This window comes from Triturus cristatus, chromosome 4_1 (genome assembly GCF_964204655.1).
Source record: "Triturus cristatus chromosome 4_1, aTriCri1.1, whole genome shotgun sequence".
Lineage (NCBI taxonomy): Eukaryota > Metazoa > Chordata > Amphibia > Caudata > Salamandridae > Triturus > Triturus cristatus.
Window position 1 is genome coordinate 1,221,948,846 of NC_140585.1, and position 22,956 is coordinate 1,221,971,801.

A 22,956-nucleotide genomic window follows, 5' to 3' on the forward strand; every position below is an offset into this window, starting at 1 on the left:
TTGTGACCGGAGGATGTTTTTTCCAGTTCTGGTTGTAAAAGTCACTCTCTTCTGCTTTTCTGGCTGCTGTGTGTTTGGCATAGTGATAAAGCGAAGGACGGAAAAGCAAGCATAATCGGAGCCTCCGGTCCTGCCATAGAATCCCGTTAAAATATAATAGGAGCCTCTCGGGCCTTCAGTTTGCATGTTTCCAGGAATAGAGTTTTTGTTTCCAATACCTCTTTGTTCCTCTGAAACCTTTGTCAGTTGACTGAAGCTAGCAAATTCCGCCACAAGTCTAGTTGGAGCAATCAAAGAATAGGGGAAAGCCCTGGGTTAGCCGAGTGCTTTATAGTATATAATAGCATTATGCACACAACTGGGTATACTTCCAGTAAGGAACTTGTAGGAAACTGGCTCTGTATATGGTATGCCCACTACGTGGTTATAACGTACACGGAGTTCAGGTGTTCCCCAAGAGTGCACAGGGCTCGGTGTAATACCCAAAGTGCTCTGTTAGTGGTAATGTGGGCGCACAGCCTTAGGCTTAACACAGAGGAGGGCAAGAAATGTATTGCCTAACATTGACCAATAACGGACACCAACTAAATAAGGAGATCCACACCAATTTTAGGAAAATATACTTTGTTTCAATTTTATTTTAAGACCAATATCTTGACAATAAGGTAAGTACGTTTTTAAATAATACTTTTCACTTTCAAAAGTCGACAATATTTTTGAAGCTTTCAATGTAATCCTATGGGGAAAACAATAATGTGTTTTAACAGGTAAGTATCACACTTAAAAATCCAGTGTTCAGGCCTAAAGGTCAGCAAGGAGTAAGGGTAAGGTGAGTACCACAGCTTTAGCACCACGGTCAGGGGGGGTCGGCTGCAGAGGTCAAAAGTCTTTGAGTTCGGCCTAATGCTTTTCAATGAGACTGGGGGTGCCTGGAGTCACACTGCTTGCAGGTAAGTGGATCAGTTGCAGGGGCTAAGCTTAGGTGGCTAGCACAAGGGGGGTGGGTACAAAGCAGCACCAAACATACACCACCAGCGTGCACAGGGGTGGCTGGGTGCTAAATCAGCTTCGGGCACCCAATGCTTTTCAATGGAGTTTCTTAGAGGTAAGTAGAAATGGAGGGGTACTATCTGTTCAGCTCACCAAGGCCCAGGGGCTTCAGGTGCAGGGGTGCCTTTCGACATCTAAGTCTTCTTGCCAGTCGCTGGAAAGGGGAGCCTCTGGATTCAATCTGCAGGCGGCGGCTTTGGTGGTCAAGAGCGGTCAGCCAACCCTGGACCTGAGGTCAGGATCGCTGGGAAGACTGCACTGGGCAAGTGGGCCACTCAGACTCAGGGTGTGGGCGTTAGGAGCAAAGTGGGCAGAGATCACAGTTCCACCTGGATCCAGAGCCCTTGGAGTTGTTTTTTCTGGGCAGGTCCACTGTCCTGGGGAGATTGGAGTCTTTTTCGAAGACAGGAGTTCTCCCAGGGTTTTCAGAGGTCTCTGGCTGCAAGACAGTTTGCAAGTTCACAGAAGCTGGAGACTGGCCGGTAGGGCTGAGGCCAAGGCAGTCATCTTCTTCAGGCTTCTCTGCAGGGATGTCTTCTTTCTTCATAGGTCATCATAGATCTAGTTTCTAGATTTGGGGAAGCCACCTAAATACTAAATTTGGGGGCGTTTTAGGGGAGTAGCAGGTATGGCTAATGGGCCCCTTACCTGGGGTGACTACACCTTCCATTATGCCACCCTCTTTTGGGGACTGCAAGATGTGCTTTGTCTCGTCTCCCCCACCTTAGGAGTGGAGTTGGCAGAGGTGGGCACACAACCTATTCTCCCAAGTTTTCCCACCCAAAGTGAGGGTGTAAACCTTGGGCAGCAGAGGCTGGGGGTCGCATTACAAAGGCAGCAGGCCTTTGAAGCTTCCCCTTCGAGCACTGGCCCATCCTGGGGAAGGAGGTGTGACTCCTCTGCCCAGGATGTGCATTGTTTCTGCTCCCAGAGAGCAGGGTCTCTCTACCCCAGGGTCCAGAAACATGTCTGGTGGTGGCTGGCGGCCTACAGCCTGTTAGTCTGCAGCAATGTTGGTAGGTTTTCGGGGGCACCTCTGAGGTGCCCTCTGAGTACACTGTACAATACATCTCACACTGGCAACAGTGTGGATTTATTGAAAGGAGTAGTTTGGTACCAAACACTCCTGAGTTCAGTGAAGCCATCATGGTGCTGTGGAACTTGAGTTGTCGAGTTTCCAGCCCATGTACTCTGTATGGCTTCACTGGCACTTACAATATTAAGGAATGGACGCTAATATTGTAGGGGTATATCTGCACATGAATATATGTCCTCACCTGTGGGATAGTGCACCCTGCCTTAGGGCTGTGAGGCCTGCCAGAGGTGTGACTTAACTATGCCTTCAGACAGTGCTGGCTGGCATGGCACCCAGGCATGGTGCTATGCCTACTTTGTCGTGTTCTACCTCACATGAACATGCACGCTGTATGGGCAGTGGCATGGTCCCAGTGAGGGGAGTTCCCAGGGGACCCTCTTCAACTCCCAGGCCCTAGGTACCCAAGGTAAAATTTCCTAGGGACTCCCAGGGGGAAGATGTACCAATTGTGGGTAGGTTGTAGGAAAGAAGCACTGGCACAGGGGACCTGGTTGGCAGGGAGCCTGTGGACTACAATCAACACCACATCAAAACCAGGCAAAATGTGGATGGTAACCATGTCAAAAGAGGAACTTTCTCACAGAATGTTAACAACCTGTATGTTTAGCTTCATGGCATGTTAACAACTGCAGTAAGAAACCAGCTGTGGACGTTGAATTCGGTACCAGTTAAAATCCGTTCACTGAATTTCTCCTAAGTGCACATACAAAGCGAAATAAACAGTAGGGTTCCCCTAATCCAACACAGGACATATGTGATCAACAATATACCTTGATTTAAAATAACAGCCAAGAAAGTGCTGGTTCCATGTGGAATACCAAAAATGTAACCCAAAGAAGTTTTTTGTCCTGATGAAGACCTCCCCCTTTTGTACCAATGGAGGCCCAAACAAGTAGAGTAGATGAATGACTAAGGAATGGAACAAGTGCATGGCATAGTTTTGAACCTGCAGTCCTCCACATATGATAAGGAAATGTATTTAATTTGGGTTATATGCGAAATGGACTGTCTGCCCTCGGAAATTGATTGCTCTACATAATATAAACAGACTTGCATGGTGAGGAAAAAAAGATTCTCTGTTTTACCGGTCCTCATCCAAAAAGTTATTATTGATAGTATCAATGTTCAGCTACAGAGTGATAATAATGTGGCTGAATTCATTTTTAATTCTTCTAAATTGCTTTAGAAACAATATTTTCTAATTGTTTTGTTATAAAATGTGTATGTGCTTGAAGAGCACCAGTCATGTGACTCCGCTTGAAGGGCTGTCTTTGTAATTAATGTGCACCGGAACAGTGAAGTTGAATTTTAACATGTTTATTACACTTATGATAAATACGTTACATTTCAAAATGACAGCATTTTTGAATGAGAATGTTTGAGATCTAAACCTGACATACTTAGATGATTGAGCAAGAAGCACTTTGGGGGACTCCCCTATTACATATTATATATGCTCCATCCCTAGCAGTACTTAATAGGCAAACCCTTGATAATGTATTTTGCAAGTTGCAAGGTTTTTCCAGCGATAAACATAACGGGATTCACATCTGATAAACCTAGTCCTCCTCCTACTTCACGGTAGACTAGTTTAGAGGGAAAAACTGTAGTATGGGAGAAGCAGATAATATCTGGACATATTTAAAAATTTGGCTCCGCATGAGGCGTGGTTATTTCTCTGTAAAGTGACATAGAAGGGAGGTGACGGAGTACTAAGATTGTATCTTGCAGTAGAAAGTCATGGGTAAAATATATGTATTTTATGTATTTCATATAGCACAGACTAGCTTGAAGAAGTAGAATAGATTTTTTTATTACTGCTAACGCTATTTTATCGGGTGATTCTTAAGTAGGTGCTTTACTTGGTACATTAAGGTTTGTAGGGACAGTGGTACCCGACTACACATATAAGCATGGATCATGAACCTGATTGTAGGAGGGTGGCATCGACTGCATAGTTGCCCCCAACTTTTTGCTGATATTTTGACTGTTTTTTTACTCTAGCCAGGCTATGGCCCTGCTATCCAGGACCCCAGCCTATCTGCTTCCTCTCTAAACTGATGTGAGTACTTTAGGTACATACCAATTGGATACTGAGGACACCCTGTGAGCCCTTGTAGATGGTACCCTAGGTACCCAGGGCATGGGTCCCTCAGAGGCCTACCAGGGGCTGCAGCACTTATTGTGCCACCCCTGGGACAGCTATACAAACGGACACCGCCAGACTACTACTGTAGTCTGGGTAAGGTGGTGCTTGCACCCCTTACAGGGATATAGGTATCCTGTATCACACTTAAATACAACACATATATCCTCATAGGTCACCCCTAAGGCAGGCCTTGCTAATCCTACAAGGCAGGGTGCTGAGATATGTGTGAGGGGGAACCCCTACCTGAGTAGGGCCCCTCTGCAACCTTCATTAAAACTATTGCGAGGTTGTTTGTAGTGCAGCCATACCATATACTCTTAACCGCATTATAAGTAATCGCGATAGCGTGATAACTTGAGAGTGGCTGCAAAGAACCATGTCATGTTTGGTGTCAAACATCGTGGAATCATACCCCCAATCCAGCCATGGGTATGAAGGCATGATTCCCCCCCTGCTAGAGGGGTGATATGGTAAAAGCGGCAGATTTTAGACACCAATTTAAAAGAGCACACGTAGTACAAAATGGATGCTACCCGCCACCCACACGACTCTGGCTGCCTGTTGCTGGTTAGAACTCCAGCCACGGCAGCTGGACAATAGGGATCTTGTTGCAGGGAGGTGTCCCCACCTCCCCAGACAGACTATCTGGATTGGAACTGGGTGGGTGCACCTTAGGATGTCTTTCAAACTTGCACGTAGGCTTCTCCAGTGCCTACTTCTGCATACACCCCCTCAAACCGGTTCAGGGGCATCCTGTCCCCTGCCCAGACGGGAAACACACACAGGGGAGAGGGTGTAGCCACCCTTTCCCGCCTGAACTCCCATTGGTGGGCTCTGATTTAGACACTCCCCCTAATCCCTGGATAAAGGTGGGTGCAGGGTCCCCAGAGCCTCAGATTAATCTTGGACGAGAACTTTGCTTCAAAGACTTGAACCTTCGACGAGCTGCCGCTCAGCTGAATGAAGAAATCTCCCTTGGGGTAAAGGAGTTACCCCCCTGCTTGGCAGGCACCTGAAACACTGCAAGTGACCCGGTTGGAACTCCGCTGCTCCTACGAAGACTTCTGCCTACCTTGAGGTGGGTTCCCAAGCATCCCAGAGGCCAGTGAGTGTGCACAGCAAAGCTCAGCACCGTGGACCCCGTGGGCGCCGAGATACCCAATACCCCAGCACACCGGCCACCTGTTGCACAGCACACGACCCCGACCAGTGGGGAAGTTGTGCTTTGGCCCATCATTGAGCCAACCTCTCAGCATCACTTGTGCCAAAGGACGACGCTCCAGCCCGCTGCGGCGACCCGTTGGCTCATCTTTACGCACTCCAAATTGCTGCCTCCCGCGGTCCCTTGTCTCTCGTCTCTCGACTGGTGGGCCCTAGCGGAGGTCAATCTTTACTTCAAAGGGCTCCCCTGGTTGCTCCAGGCCTGCTCTACAGTCTCCTCGCTGGGGACCTCGCTCAGACCTCGTGGGTCTGCACCGTAGCTGTTTTCTGATTCTTGCGTGGGTTGCGGTTGCCAAGGCTTAGTGGATCCAATCCGGACACTAACACCGCAGCGGCCTTCATCCTTCCTGGGACAGTCGCCCTCCAGAAGCTGGCCTTCCTTGAAGCCTCCCAGACCCCGTGGCTGCTGATCCAAGCTACCCGTCTTCCACCTGAAAACACCCGACATTGAAGGGCTCTTTCTCCAAAGGCCCCTGGTCACTGGCTAGTGACCCAGACTATGTCCCCTCTGCTTTGAGGTCCTTACCTTCAAGATCTACATCTTCTATCTGCACGACATCGACGACGCTTCACGCCAGCAGCAGTTCTTCAAATTTTTCCATTGAAAACGAGACATCGACCCGACACCGAAAACGACCTATGCACCCGGCTTCCCTGGGGCAGGTAACAGTGGTACCTCGGTACTATCGTGGGTGTGGGCCCTCCAAGAGCTTAACTCTAAACTCCTGAACTTGAACTCCTGCTAGAAGTGTCCAGATTCTTGCAATTTCCAACCGCGACATTTCCCATAGGGTTTAATAGGGATCCCGACTGTAGTTTAAACACTTCCCGTGGGTCCCCTTTCTCACTACCTTGGGTGGTTTCGTAAGGGGCCAGCGATCCTAAGTGCCCTAGGCACTGTCTGCAGAACTGTCGTGGTTCTTATTCCACTTTTTAAATATATGGTTTGGTCCCCCTCTGGGGCCCTGGGATTCCAGTGCTATTTATTGTTGTTATAAATGCTTTATTAAATTGTATCTTTACCTCCAGCCTCAAAAGAGACTAGTGGGGATTGTTCTTAGAATAAATACATATATTTTGAATATATACCTGTGTGGACTACTCTTTCATTTGGTCATTCAAGAGGTTATCCATGGTAAAACAATAAGCTTAACACTCCTTCAATACTTAGCCTGAAGGCTGCTCTCCACAGCTACCACTAGGATAGCTTTCTTTAAAGGTTGTCTTTTAACCTATCACCTTAAGAGTCGAATTGGACTGGTGCAAGGTGTCCCCTATAACTAGTGGACAGCATATGCCAGGCCAACTTCTCACACTGATACATAACAATACAGTAAATGTAATGACATTAGTCCTATGTTTACAGTGTTCGGTATAAAGAGATTAAGGGATTTGCTCGGAATTGTAAACATGTGGCCATGTTTTGAACCCAGTCTACTAGGCTCCAAAGTCAGCAGCTTAGCCCCAGACAACTTCCCTCCTAGTCCGCACTCTACCATCATTTGTACTTGAAGTTGGCTAGTGACACCGAGCAGTGTAGTATGTGACGTTATCACATGTTAAAATCGATCTTTCGCACTTTCCCCCATGTCGTTTTCTTTCCCTTCATCTTTTGATGAAGTCAATCAAATCACATTTAGTTCATTTTTTTCAGCTTTCATTAGGATATGACGCAGCAGCTATATCTAATGGTTTTACTTTAGGCCCACAGTGAAGATTCTAGTTCTTGGAAATTAATTATATTCTCTGGATAGGGCCATCATAGTAATCGCGTACATCTTCTGAGACTACCTTATACTACTTTTTACTCCAGCCTAGGATACCACCCGAATAAAGGATACTTTGTGGCAAATCCTAAGTTTAAAAAAAATATATTTTTGAACTAGATCAAGTATTTTATCCAGAGACAATAATTAATTTGTAAGAACTCCCTCAGGTCTGCCCCCCCCCCTTGAGGTTGATTCCGCTCTGGTAGAATCATCTCACCAGGGTGGGATGAGTCAACAACTGATGAAGCATCTCGTATTGCGTGAGTGAGCCTACCTCGTCCAATTCTTGGAATTGCCCATTTCTCTCTAAGGATATTAGCAGTAGGTAGATAGTTTGACTCGAACTAAGGCTTGGGGGAGAATTCCCTTAGCACACTGAAAGGGTGTCACGCCAGTTTTGTGTTTGCAGTGTTTCTAAGAGGCAGGCGTTAGCCCATGTATTGCCTCGTTTTCTCTCTTATTGGTCTTGTATGGTTCAAAGCTTATTTAAACAGGAGACCCGGCAAATTGTTTATATTGCTATTTCGTGTTTAATTGCGAATAATTTTACACCGTCTCTTAATGTTGCTTGCATAATTTGCACCTAGTTTTCTATTTGGTCTGTACTGGGTTGAACTGGATTAGCCAACAGAAGACCCAGTATTAGAATATTATCACCACAGGATTGATTATGTTTGGCTGTTTAATTTGATTTTGCTTAATTCTTCTTTGCTTGTTGTAAATTTGTTCAGCACAAAATTGCATTAGAGCCTGAAGGGGAAAATAAAGCAAGAACATTTTACTGAGCCTGCCCATGTTCTAAAAGGCGGTATGCAGTACCCTGATTGTAGAGTTGTTCGAAAATGTATATTGAAATCCTTGATGCTAGTGCTGTGTGACAATTGCACCTGAATGAAAGTTTTAATTAATTGGTACACACAGTGATAGTTTAATATCAGTAAATCATATGGTCCGTTTGTGGTTTTAGGCCAGAAATGAGCCCGATGTGTATGAGACAAGTGATCTTCCAGAAGATGACCAAGCTGAATTCGATGCGGTAAGGCAACTCCATACTTGTTTTAATGACTTGCTTTTTTTTTTTTTTTTTTTTACAGTGGCTTCTTCTTTAGCTGCAAATTACGAGTTTTTCATATGCCCTATTTTGTAGCCCACAGCAAGACCTTATTTTATTCCTGTTGTGAGTTTTTGTGGTGTTAAAATCTCAAAAGGCAGTAGTCTACTCTAATTGTGCAATGTTCTTTTTCTAGCTCGATTTTCAAAGAGTACGTAAAATAGCTCAGAAAGCATTATCGTAGTTGTTTAGAAGGGAGTGCTGTGCACCGAGTACTTGAAATAAATGCAATTGAAGTATCGTGTGACAAACTAGGGATCAAAAGATGGAGAAGTTTACTTTTTGTACAGCACTTTCACTGTGCTGTTGACTGGGGTACACAATAAAGAATCTTTAGCACAGGTTAAGAAAACATGTACCAACATCAGATAGAATGGGCATTATATGTTTACTGAAGAGGAAACAACAACTGTTGCAAAAATTAAGGGCCCATGCATTGTTTTTGAAGGTATTGAGGCTACAAAATAGTAAATTTGCTTTTTGATTAGCCCAAGATTGTCAAGCTTTCAAATAGTCTCTTTTACAGGGACACTTTAATGTTTGCAGAAGCCAGATTGATGACAGATGGCACACTTTGACGGATAGTACACCTGTCATACAGACCATCATGAGAGCATGTGTTTCTTAAATAAAACAAATAGTGTCTTTGCATCAATTACATTTTTTCACCTAAAACTGTTTAGTAATCTTTAGAATTGCAAAAAGAGTTTGTCCCAACTCTGCAGGAGTACATTTTAAGGATTCACCTTTACCCTTCATATGCCCTGGGAATCTGAAGATCAGTTATGACGGAGATCACCTTTTCTGATGGGTAATTTGTCATATTCTATGTAAAATACATTGGAATGGCCGTAGTCTTTAAACCTAATATTATTATTATTAAGAAACACAAGAGCAACCCATATGTCCTTGTGAACTGGGTATTTTGCAGTAAGCAATAACAGTGTCCACAAGGAACTTATTTCGAATAACACATTTTCAATAAAGAGTGCAAATTTATATACTCGTAACTGATTCAATCAGAAAAACACAGAAACAAAGACATGGAGAAAATTGTTTCAATTCAATTGAAAAAACTACAGTAACCTGGATAATCACTTAACTTCAGCCGAAGTAAATATGATTTATTACAAGAATAACAATTTACTCACAGAAACAATTTAATCACAAATTGTTTTGATGCTACAGGCACAGTTATGGAAAGTGAAAGAGTTTCTGTGAGTAAATTGTTATTCTTGTAATAAATCATATTTACTTCGGCTGAAGTAAGTGATTATCCAGGTTACTGTAGTTTTTTCAATTGAATTGAAACAATTTTCTCCATGTCTTTGTTTTTGTGTTTTTCTGATTGAATCAGTTACAAGTATATAAATTTGTACTCTTTATTGAAAATGTGTTATTCGAAATAAGTTCCTTGTGGACACTGTTCTTGCTTACTACTCTAAACCTAATAGCATGCCTAGCGCAGTTCATGGATTTTGTTTTGCAGGTAAACCCCCAGCACCACTTCCCAATCTTGGTTCGGACAGTGGTGAAATGAGCAAAAAATCTAAATGTTTCTTTTGTTAGGGAATTCAAATGATGTGCTTAAATTTGGTTGCCTTTATTTTGCAACCGTATTTAACCATATACACCACACATTCTAGTAACCATGCACCTCAAAATTTAAGAATGTGTTGCGTATGGCAGACATGTTACGTAAACTATGAGAAAGCCAACAGTGAGATACAAAATACAGGAATATGACTACAATTAGACCTGCTTCATTTTGTAAAGTCAGTTATTTAATGTATTGAAAGGTTTCATTATTAAACTGCATGTTGTATAGGTGTTCTTAAATTTTCTTCCTCTGTACTAAAAAGTACTAAAACAACATGGTTAGCAGAAATAACTGCATTTTGGTCAACTTTGCTTTGTTTTTAACATTTGTTATAACTTCAGGAGCATGGAAATCTTTAACACCCTTCAGCCCTTAGTCTGAAATATTTGGATTTATTTGGTCTGAAATATACAATATGTTTTTTTTTTTTTAAATACATTAGGTGGATATGGGTTTTGCATTCTGTCACATCTTGGTGTTGGTATGTTTTGCAGCCATCCAATTACTCTTGCAGGTTACTGTATCATTTTCAGCAAACCAAGCAATAGAAAGATGTGACTACGATTTCTAGAAAGTAAATTCTTGAAGTGTTTGTATTAACATTAAAGGTTGGGGTAGTGGATATGTACTGGAGACGATTCAGTGCACTACATTTCTGAGTAGAATTCCTTAAATATAGCATCTCAATTTTGCTAATTAAAGAGTGAGACACCTAGCCCTCCAAAAATGTGTAATGAGATTTTTTTGGCCCTTAATGTTTTCTCTCTTTTAGAAATTAGTAAGACTGCAGTAGCCAAAACTGGCTCCAGGCACCGTCCACAGACCTGATTGACTTGCTGGTCATTGATGACCTCTGTAGAAGGGCTCTGGCAATAGCCTTTATTCACGAACACAGTTATTTTTGCTCTTTATCGTCTCGTACTCCATGGCATTAAACCGTCCCGCACTCCAATTCCTTTAATTATACATTTTGAACCTGTTTAATTATTCAGTCTGTGAGATAGGTAAACATTTTCTTTGTTTGTTTTGATTGGAATGTGGTTTGAACTGAAAACTGGAAGACGTATGTTTACCTAGCTGTCTCGGCTTAGTTTCTCAATTTTGGGATCTCATCTAACATTTCTTTTTGTTTTATTATCTTCACATATTAACCTATTGGAGTTTATCTTGTGCTTTCCCTTCCCTTTTGACATTTGCCGGATACTAGTTTGCACAAGTAAGACTATTAAACTGCTTTTGTTTGCATGCATTTCCTTTGTTTCGCATGCAGTTCAATCACTAGTATATTCATGGTTTGTAATTTTGATTTATTTATTGAACCTGTAATCATTTCTTTGATCACTGTGGGCTGTAATGAATGTTCTAATTTCAAATTTCTTAATTGTGTTATTGTCTTGTTTTCTAATCTGGGGTTTCTCAAATACACATGATGTGTGACCACCTTGTTTAGCCTCATCAAAAATAATTATGTATCACCTGAAATAGATATATATACAGAACACTTCAGTGGGTTATATTTGCTTGAAAGCAATGATAAACATAATTTTGCATCACTGACGCAAATACAATATTTTATCAGAAAATGTTTTTGATGTCCTCCATTATTGGGAAAATATACATCTTCCCCCCCCCATTCTGCTGAAAGTTTTCTGTGCTTTTTCACTGGCTACATCCGACACCCCAGTTCTGACTTATCTATGAGCTTGTGGTCCATTCCCATATTTTGAGAAACCCTGTAATTAACTATTTAATTGGAACCGCTGTGAAAAAGGTATGTGATTTAACTGGCTGTTGTAGAGACTACAGATATTCGTTTCTTAAAAAATATTTTTGTTAGTTTCATTTCCAAAATAGTACAGTAACAGTAAGCTTGCACGCGCCATAAGCACTTAACCACATCACAGGCCTCCCGCCTATCTGCGCCCTCCTCACGAAATGGGGACCCCTCCTCCTTCACCACAACAGCAGCATCGTCCCCACAAACCATGGTATGACGGCCACCTCCACCTCACCGTCTCAAATTTCTGGGGGGGGAGGCGCCTTCAACTTTTATACACCACCCACTCCGCCTCCATGCATCTGGTCATCTCCACTCACCATTCGACCCTCATAGGGACCCGATCCCGTCCCCATACCCTAGCCACATCCCTTTTTACCACCACAAACTCAGCATGCAGAACAACTGCTTCCGAGGGAGATCCACATCATTCGGGACACCTAGGGTCAACAGTTGGGGCATCCTAGGGAGCTCAGCTGCTGGTACCATCTCCAATTCAGTGACCACTTTACCCCAGTTAGGTACCCACTGCTGCACCACACTGAAGACACATGGGACAGTCCGCTCTCCCTATCTTGTGTAAACAGGACCTATGGTAATAAGACCTGTGAAGGATGTTGAACTGTATTAACTGTAGCCTAGTAGGAAGGGCCAAATACTTAACTCCTCTCACTCATGATCTGGCAGTGGAAGGAATATTTAATCCAGGCACATCAGTGTCTTATGGACCCCGGAAAGGAAGGAACTTTATCTATCAGCAGGTTGGCGGTACCTACGCACATCCCAATGTGTGGGTGAAGTGCACCAACGCAGATGATGCCCCAGGTCGCAACGGGCAAGGTGGGTGCCTATCCTGGTCCCAATCCATTACAGCATTGAAATCACATGGAGTGTCCCACAGGATGGGGCCCAGAGCCTCCAATACCTGTGATGGGAGCCACAGCGGGGTGTATATAATAAGGAGTATTCTTGCTCCACTCTCCCCGCACCACCACCTAACAACCTCCCTAGTCCACCCATTATCACTCAACCATGAAGGGTGGAGACTTTTTAGCAGGATCGCCACTCCACGGGAACCTCTTGTGAACCCTGCATTTGCTAACACTGTACATTTACTACTATGAAGACAACGGCATGTGTTCCCTAATAAGTGCGTTTCCTGGAGGAGCATGAGGTCGGGAGCGTTTCTGCGTATGTACTGCATAACTACCCCGTTTGATTATACAAACTAACCCATTGACGTTCTACAACAGGACCACCAGTGCGTTGCACTGGGACAGGGTCATTCAGCGGACAAGTGTCATTTTCGCGAACTACGGGCGGCAAGTGGCCCCCTCTCCACCCCCACCCACAGTACCCACCGAGGCTGCATTGTGAAAACAAACCCCCCCCCCCTAAATTTCTTTTACATTGGTTCTGAACTACCCACTTCCTTAACTTGGGAAAGGTCTGTCGCTCACCCCGCACCTCCATACACACAAAGCGCACACACACACCTCCACCTCAACACCTCAAACTTCTCTAGCAACAAGCAAAGGGAGAAAAAAGGACAAATTAGTAGTCCATGCCAGAGGGCCAAACCTCAGTGAGGGAGGGGGGACTAATCTCCGCCGGCACCAACATAGGTCCCTTCCACAAAGCACCAGTTGGACCCTGGCCCACTTACCTCCAAGAACAGCATGAGCAGCCAGGGCCACGCATACCAGTCTCTGCTGCGTGAAGGTTTCCAAACCCTCAAGCTGGTCACCAACCAGGAGTCCTTATGTGGAAGGGCCCTCAGCCACACCTCCACAGTCAGGGGGGTGGCTTCTCGCACCTCCAGTCTCTAAGTCCCCCCCCCGCCCCCGCAAAATGCAGTGTCACTCCTCCGGAAGGAAAAAAGTGGGGACCAACTCGCAGCCCCCATGGGCCGGATGCACTCTGGCATGCACCTGCCGGTCCTCACAGCTCCAGTAATTGCTCCCCGCCACCTCTCAGCCAAGCCCACCAAGAATGGGAGAGGGCAAGTACCCAGGCCTGTATGGCCCATGGGACACTTCAAGTAGCCCACCCGGCACTCACTGCATCACCGGCTACAGTGTGCTCCACAAACGCCCCCACAAGGGTCACTCACCCGTTCATTGGTGCCTCTTCTCTTACACAAACTCTCGGACCCCACTGGACCACTCTGTTTTCGGACCCCTACCGAACTGCCCAACAATACTGCGGTTGGGGGGCAGACCAGCTTAGAGGCCGATAATGTCATGAGATGTTGTAGGAGGCCTGGCTCGGCGCTAAACTGGAACCGCCATCTTGGCCATGTCCCATGAGAAACTAAAGCTTCTTTATCTGCAACATTAACTATTTACTTTGAGTTCGATCTTTACGTGTTCCATTTCTATTGTCGTATGATTAAAATAGATTAATCGCATGGTACATGTTACTGCAGAAAAATGCTAAACCGCAGGGCATAATTCACAGATTACTTTTCTGCGATAATACCATTGCCCGTATTGATTATGGTGTTATAAAACTATAGCCAGTTGGCACCTCCCGCAGTATTGTCTGCATAAGTCTTCTGAAAAGTGACTGTATTTGACGGAAGCCATTATCTGGTATCCTCCCATTTTTTTTGTTGAACTATTTTGGAAAAATCATGACAGCATGTGGTGGTATAATGGAAACCTGGAATATATATAGAGAGGAACTGCAAGTAAAATAAATAAAAATCAGCAGCATGGTGTTGCGATTCCATCACAACAGGTGTTTCTTAGCCCTTTCTTTCAACTAACCGTTATGCCTGCTCATTAAGAAAAGAACGTGTAGTGCGTAGTTTGCAGCAAGAGGAGATGACAATAAAAGTTTGTTTGTTTGTTTGGGGTGCTACAATTGAAAGAGCGAAAAGCAATATGACCATCTAAGGAATCTGTTAATTTCCTTCTGTTTTTTTCACAAAAAATACCTCACATTAGAAATTCACTGTCCAACTTTTCTTTTGTCCTTTGATAGAGACCATAATTCTACTGGTATGTTTATGAATGAGTAAAATGTACATTTTGTAAAAAAAATTTTTTTATAAGAATTAGAATCAAGTTGCATTATTTTGAGGGGGGAGCGTTAATCGTTTTCATAAGGTGAGAAAACTGGACACGTTTGAGATTGTCTCTGCATTCTTGTTTTTATAGTTGTTCTCATTTTCTGCAGAAGAGCACAGGTTTACTCCACTACATTTCTTATGGGTGGACGTGTCCATTTGCACGTCATTCTTTATGGAAATGAGAGACCCTTTCTCGTTATAGTGCATTAATCATAGCAAGTTAAGCAAGCAAATTTCCCCACCTTTCATTTTTAGGTCTCGCCTTGCAATCGCGTAAGCGATTGCAAAGCGAGACTATTGTAAGCGCGTTTTAAAAGTGCTCCCAAAAAGCGGATTGCATGGCTAACGCGCACAATCACGCGCATCGTGCCGCCATGCAATCCGCTTTTTGGGAGCACTTCAAAGGGTCCGCTCCCCCGCCCCCGCCAAGCGCGCGCGCCACGCTCCGCCGGGCTTCTCTTGTTTTTTGGGTCGTTCGGTGCACATTAAGCTTGGGCAGCTCTTGGCTGCAGACATTACACGCCCGGCCCCCCTTGTGCGCTTTGGCCCTTTACATTGAAAACCTCCTGGGCTGACCGGGTCCCTACAGTGTTCAGATAGGCCTCAGCAGCTCGCCCCATGCTGCTGGCCTCGCTCTGTTACCACTTCATTCCTGCGGCTACTCCTGCCACTCTCCTACAGCCTCGTTGCTCCGGCTGCGCTGGGACCTCTCAGCAGGAGTGGTGGGGCCTAATCTTCTGTGCTAGCCGGCCATGCACGCACTCTTCCTACGGGCAGGGCACTACCGCCAAGGCTGCTCTCCTGCACGCACGCCGCCTGCCAAAGGCTCCCTTATCGGCCAACAGCACCTCCCCATCTGGCTGCTTCCCAGGAAGCCCCTCCTTTTCTCCACAGTGAACAGTGAGTCTTTTCCTTTTATTGTAAACGGGGCCGTTACTGCCTCGCTGCCCAGCGGCCCTCTCCCTCACATTATCTTTACCGCCGCACATGTGGCACTCCACCCCATGTCTGCTCACCCCGATGGGGTCATTCTACCTCCTGCTGCCACTCATGCCTTAGGCGGCTGCCTCTTTCCCCTTTTGGGCACTTCTCTACAGCTGTTCTGACTGGCCACTGGCTTCACGCTGTCTCTCTTTTCACTCAGGCTGTGCGGGGGGGCTGGAGCTGGCACCGGAGACTGCTGGGTCCATTCTGGGCAAGTTAATCTTCCCCGCGGGGGCGGGAGAGTGGGCAGCTACTCCACTCTCCGTCCTCCCACATTAGGCTCTCTTCACTGCTCGCCACAGCCCCACAACACCTCTCGCCTTCCACGGGCTCACCTCCTACTCTTTACTTGTCGGGCGTCACTCGGCCTCATAGCAGTCTGCGGTGGCGGCCAGCATCTTGGCAGTCCGGCCTCACTCGCCTTGCATCTCTTCCCCTCCAGGACTCACTTCATGCCGGATATCTCCACAGCACATTCTTCAATGTGGGTTGGGCTCCCGCCACCTCGCGTTCACCTCGGGGCTCCTCACACGCCCTGCAGGTCTTCCGTTTTGTCTTCTCCTACTACAGGGAGTGCCCTCAACACAGGCAACACACTTTCCCCCTTCACCACCTTCAAAAAAGCATTTGCAATGCAATAGGTCTCGCATTTGTGAGACTTTGAACTATTGGCATTGTAAATGACAATGCCTTTTATTTATATTTTCAAAACCAACGCATAGATAAAAAGTTTGTCATTTACAATTCCAGTAGCTCAAAGTCTCACAAATGCGAGACCTATTGCATTGCAAATGCTTGTTCACATTTACAACAAGAATTAGCAAAGCCAACCGGTATTGCCTAAAAGACCTATTGACCTTTTTCTAGTTTTTAGCCATGCTGAACAGCAGCGTGGCTACTGTACACCAGGGAAGAAAAAAAGATCCTAATGAGGTAACAGTTGCATGATTATGTAGGCATGCTCACATTTTCAACACACATGGACACACACACACACACACACACACACACACACACACACACACACACACACACACACACACACACACACACATACACACTGTTCTATATTTTTGTTTACCAATCCAGGATGGATTGGTAATTGGCGGGTGGAGAGAAGCAACAGGTGGGAGAGAACATGATGAAAGGAGCGCATCGTGGAGTTTGGGGAGGCAGAAGCACATGGTAAAAGAGAGCAATAATGTTAATCTGATGTTGCCAAATTGACCAAGGAATCATTAAAATACATACTTCAGCAAGAAATATATGGGCTAGAAGTAGTGACTAAATATGAAAGAATATCTGGAAAAACAGCCTGTCGAATATCGGCTGAGATTCCTGATGGTGACAACAGTGAATGTCTCCCCATTCAAAGCACTGCAGATGGCCTTTTTGTTTTGACTTGTTCAAAGGAATCTATTGGAAATTTAAAAATGTAACTAGTACTTTGCCTTTTTCCATTGTCTTTGATAGAATCTTTTTCTAGTGTGGTATTTTAGCCCTTGTCCCTATAACCCGAGTCGGCAGTTAAAACTTAAATCTTCTAAAACATCCCATTAGTGGGCTTTGAAATTAAACCATGCATTTAGTTATATTTTGTTTGCGATCCCCACAGTGCACATGCCATTGCAGGCCTATGTGTGCTTATAACACCGCCAGTAACTTGTCAGTAAACACATTCTGTTGTGTTTCCATTCATTTATTTTCAGGGTCGTACTCGGCTTTTTGACTGGTTAAAAAGAATAGTCAACACGTCAGAATAAAATGAAGTGAACAGTCTGAATTTCATTTCAGCAGTGTTCATTCACCTGTCCCATTTAGCAACCATACTGGAACTGGTATCCATTTTGAGGTATTAGTGGTTGATGGCAATAAGTGCATTTTGAATGTGTAGACCTAAAGTGCATCTGTGAGCTCAGGTTACTGTGAACTTAAGTACTGAATATTCTTTACATTTCCATAGCTTCAAAGAAAAGATCCTTGAAGTAGTGCTAGGTTGAGCAGACCAATTAATTGTTTTGGCTGCAGGTAAATAAATGTGGCAGGCAAACTTAGTGCTTTATTTTCTTTTTTTTTTTTAAACAAATCACAACTCCTCTTAGTAAGCACAGATAGCCTTTTAGCCGGTCTCTGTAGCTCAGCCTGGCTTGTTTCACTTAATACCAACTGCTATTTTTTCTTTTATTGTTTTGAAACAAACTAGTTGAAACTAAGAAAAGGGCAATGAAAATACTGGCGGTGATTCAAGAATACCAGTATAGGCCAATGTAATAATTGTTATGTCAGAGAGAAGGATATTGTTACAAAAAATGACACCAATGAGAAGTGGTGTGTTTACATTGAGCCTTTATTGCAACCTAGATGTGATTGGTATGGTAAAGCCTTTCAGATTTCTTATTTGTAAATGAGACACTACAATTTCAGACTAATAAAATGTTTATCGTATTTCGTTAACTCACAGGCTACAATTTGCACGTCCACAGAGATTATTGAAATTGAATTTGCATAAAAACACCCTTGTTTAAGCAGTAAATCTCAATCTCTTACATTTTTTGTTTAGGAGTTCTTTTGGTCTCTTAAATTTTTTGATAAGGGGCATATAGGTTAACTGGTTGGATGTCACTGTTTTATTGAACATAAATCATGAGCGAAAAGGAAGTGTACTCAAATGGGCGTGGCAATCAATGGCCATGGACAGGTGAGTGGTGCGCCAAGTTCTCCCTTTTTTGCATCTCGTATTTGAGATGGTGTACATCACTTCAACCTCTTGTTGGCCTAATCATCTAAAATCCATGCCTACCACATCAAATCTTTAGGACTGCTCTGTAAAAGTATGCATTAGTATTAAAGCCATCTGTGTTGGACTATATCAATAAGTTGGTGGCTTTTCACCTTAAGACTCTAAATGGTAACTAAATTGTGACGACTAAATGTGCTACACTTTAAGAGTATGCTCATTTGTAGTGATTTGATGCCTGGTATGACATAAAGCAAGTCCAACGATTACCTAATGTGTTTAAGCTCACCAGACAGGACATTTCTATCTAATTTAAATGCTGCCAGTTCTTTTGATGACCATGGCACCCACTTTTTTGAGAGCAAGATTGCGGTCAGTCGATGATCCTAAAAAGATTCTGAATTATTATTTTTTAAATAAACTTTTCAAACGTAAATGTGGTTGCTTTACTAGGTATTGATTTTCCATTTTATGACAACAGTATGAAAAATATTTTTTTTTACTCTACTGCAAGCATTTCTCAGGGCTACAAAGCATTTTTACTTACCTTTGACAATTAAAGTTATTTGTTAGCAAGTATTCACCTTTTGTTGACAATTTTTCTCAAGGTGTGACCACATATCACAGGCTTGCTCACCTACTGCATTAGATATGTTTTAGCATTGTGGCTCCTTAAAATTGCGTGCCCTTCAGTCTGGTTCGTTTTAGTTTAACCTTAACAGCAGTACTTGGCATTTTCCTAGCTATTAAATGCCATGCGTATTTTCAGTCAGTCTGCTTTGTATCTGTTCTCTCATAGAAACTTCTTTGGATGCAGTGTTTACACTTGAAATACGCAGTTGTATATAGAAAGTAGTAATGCAGCTTATTCATTTCAGCTTTTTAATAATCTTCCCTGGTTTCCAGTGCAATGAGTTTTCTCTAGTGGTGTGTTAGTGCATGTGTTCATGGTCTAATGGAGTTTGTCTTTTCTTCCTCCCTCTTAACTTGTTTGACTCTATCACATCTGGGGGAAACGCAAGGAGCTGGTAAGAAGTCCGAGCTTCATTCTGCTTGTCTGTTTGCTGTGATTGGATAGCTTTTAACCTTTTGTCTTTACTGAAGTTGTACGATTGTGCACGGTGCATTAAGACGCCTCATTGCTTTAAATAACTCGCATGGTATTACACAAAGAGACCGTGAGAAATATTGGGAAACCAAATTTAAAGGTTAGAATCATGAAGATAGACTAACAGTACTACAGTAAACATGGCTAGCTTGGTGGGTGTGGCATTTCCATTTTGCATTGACCACTGATGGGTAATGTGAAGCCGCCAGGTTGTACTTTACAACGTATATCTTTTTACTAAAAGGAAAGATCAAACCTGGGTCGTGTTCTGAAAAAAGAATTCAATTTTATGTTTAAAATTAAGATTGTCCAAGAATGTTTTTCATAGTTAGAATGATTTTTAGTGAAATAACCCTGCCATGTTTTTATCTGAAGAATCTCCTTCTGCTGCATATGGGGCAGTTTGAAGAGGGAGTGAGGATCCTCCACTGTGGGTGCTTGTCTGAACCAGCCAGGCAAATCTGACAAAAAAATGGTGGCTTAACATTTATTTCAGAATAACACAGACGAGTAACTTGTAGAAATGGAGTCACCAGTTTGACATGATAAACTTGCAATTCCCTTAGGTGGTATTCTTATGTTTTAGAATAATTTGTTTGCATTAAGATTAGAGTTCATGAAAACTAGTCCAAATATCTGCCATTCCAAAGAAATAAGAGGAGTATTCGTGTCTATTGTTTACATCTTGCAAACATCTGAGGGATGTGATTTTTTTAAGTATGCCAAATAGAGGTTGTTTTCTTTAACATATAAGCAAATGAAACCTGGAATGCCAAGTTTGATGCAAATGTAAACTGGATCATGAACAAGAATATGTGACTTTGTATTTGTGCACTGATCTTTTCAACATTTACATCCAACCATTCATAAAACTGTTTCATGAAGAGTTTTGAGTTGGAAACTTAGAGTTGATTTTTGGTCTCCTGCTATATTTCTTTACTGAATTCTGCTTTATGTGCACAACTCTTCATAGTTGCCATTCCCCATGTTCAAATATGCTCACACACAATTTTAACCAAAAAGGGGGAACTATCTCCGTTGTTTTTGCTGTTACCACATAGAATTAACCTGTTCAGGGATTAAACAGCTTGCGTAAAGACAAAAGGGTTTATATTGCAGCTAACAATCCTTTGCTTTTCTTTTATAATCTTCTGTGTATGATCCCAAAACAATGATTGTCTGCGTCTCCTAAATATTCTAATTGCATGGTAGCTTGGAAAGGTGTAGCAGACCATCATACATTTCATCGTGATTTGAAAATTCCTATATGCTTAGATTTAATATAAATAATGTCCTGCTTAACAAAACTATCTAGGGACCATTTATTTTATACACCTCTGTTTTGGGGTAGTGAATGGGTATACTGCCAGTATATCGTTGTCTTTCATGATCTATAGAGCGTTCATGTGCTTTCCTTTCCATGAAGATCATCTCACATATAGTAGGACATGATTTGAGTCACATAACTGTAAAATTGTCGTCTCCTGTGGCTGGCTAACCAGAAAATTATTAACACCTTTTTTGGCTGTTTTAAAAACAAAAAAGTAATGCTTTTACTTGAGTACAAAACCTGTCCTCCGTTCTCTCGTTTCATGAAATCCGGGGGATAGAAATGTTTTTCCAACGTTTGCAGTACATATACACGTCTCAGTCTGCCGCCACACTTGAGGGCTCTACTGCAATATGAAAAACATGTTCTGTTCCCAAAGATTGGAGCTGAGGTACCCTACTCAAGGAATCCTTTGGCCAGACAATAATCAAATATGGTGGAAGCCCTTTAAAAGTCAAGTCTTTTGTAAGACAAAAATGAAAGAAGAGTGCTGAAACACTATTCATATTTCCCCAGCAGGTATAAACAGCAGTGGGAAACTTTTATTTTTTTGGTTGGCTACAGTTGAATATGGGGTTATCTTGAAACTATTTACAAAATGTAGAATTGTTGTGTTACTCGTGTTCCCCCCAACTGAAAACTTTGTAGTTCTGTAACCAAGTGGCAAGATTTCACTGGGAATGCTGTTCTATCGTTCTGAGTAATGGAGCGGATCGACCAACAACGTCCTGTCTGGCGTTTTAAATATATTAAATGCATTAGAAATAGTAACCTTTCTTGTTGTATTTGTGTTTAGTGATTTTTTTATTTTAAAGTTTTGTACTCTACACACTACAAAGTCATTTGTCTCTGAGCACATAGAGGGCGGTCCAAAGATGTATTGAATCGGCAGACCCTACTAAAAATAACCTCCTTACCGGATCTTAGCACTGTGACCTCAGAAGACCCTTTGTCACTTTGCTTTTTTGCAGTGGACTACAGTAAACAGAGTTTACTCAAGCAACCTGGGCCACAGAGGAGATCGTGTGTCAGATCTGGGCCAGGACAGAAGCTCTAAGGGAGTATGACATCTCGTTAGCAAAGATGGTCAAACCTAAATAAGACAGCTCAAATTTTAATAGGACTTGTTCAAGAGAACAACGTACATAACATTAGTCCTCACTACAAAAGATGATCACCAACAATTTATACAGATTTGTTCTTGGAATATCGGTGGTATTACCAGACAATTGAAAAATTGAAAGCACATTTTACACTCTTTTCTAAACCAGTTTCACGTGGTACCTATGCAAGTGTCTTGGGGGGAAAAAGGCAGCTTTAGTATAACCAATTTTACAACCTTTGAGAAAAAGACCAGATTTGGTCGTCCCTCTGGAGGATTGCTTACATTAATTAAATGCAAACTAAGATGCAAAGAAATAACTTCTTTCTCTAATCAAATCTTGGTTGATGAGGCGAGTAACTACTGGCTATACTTTAATAATATATATTTACCGTATTTACCATCTTCTAGTACTGATTTGGCAAAATTTATCAGTACCTTGGACGAGTTGGAACATCTAATTGAGCCCTACAGGGACCTTACTTGCGTGTTACGGGGTGCTTCAATGAAGATCTACTCTGAGTCTTTTTAGCATTGAGCACCTCCAAAGAGGGACCAGAAAAAGCCTTTGTAATTCCCTCACCCATATTTCTCACTAAAGCGTGAAACCACTCTCAGAAGTGTAAGTTTCTTAGAACATTTTTAGTGGGATTTAGACTCTGCGGTCTTAAAAGTTGTTTTTCGAGCGATCAACCTGCAAGAAGGACGTTCCACTCGGTAAATATCACCATAGATTTTACCATGATCCACTTTTCCAACTTTTGCATGCGTGGAAATTATAAAATTATCTCTAGGTAGGAACATGATCACAATCCTCAGACTATTACATTAAGATATGCACTTACA

General features: G+C 42.9%; 1 protein-coding gene across 1 annotated transcript in view; it reads left to right on the plus strand.

Moving 5' to 3' along the window:
- DCTN2 (dynactin subunit 2) overlaps positions 1–22,956 on the plus strand; it is a 190,838-nt gene that overhangs the window by 36,885 nt on the left and 130,997 nt on the right. Inside the window, exon 2 of the mRNA XM_085654601.1 lies at positions 8,253–8,321. Within this exon, the coding sequence (XP_085510727.1) occupies positions 8,253–8,321 (69 nt within the window). The remainder of the gene's footprint in view (positions 1–8,252; positions 8,322–22,956) is intronic.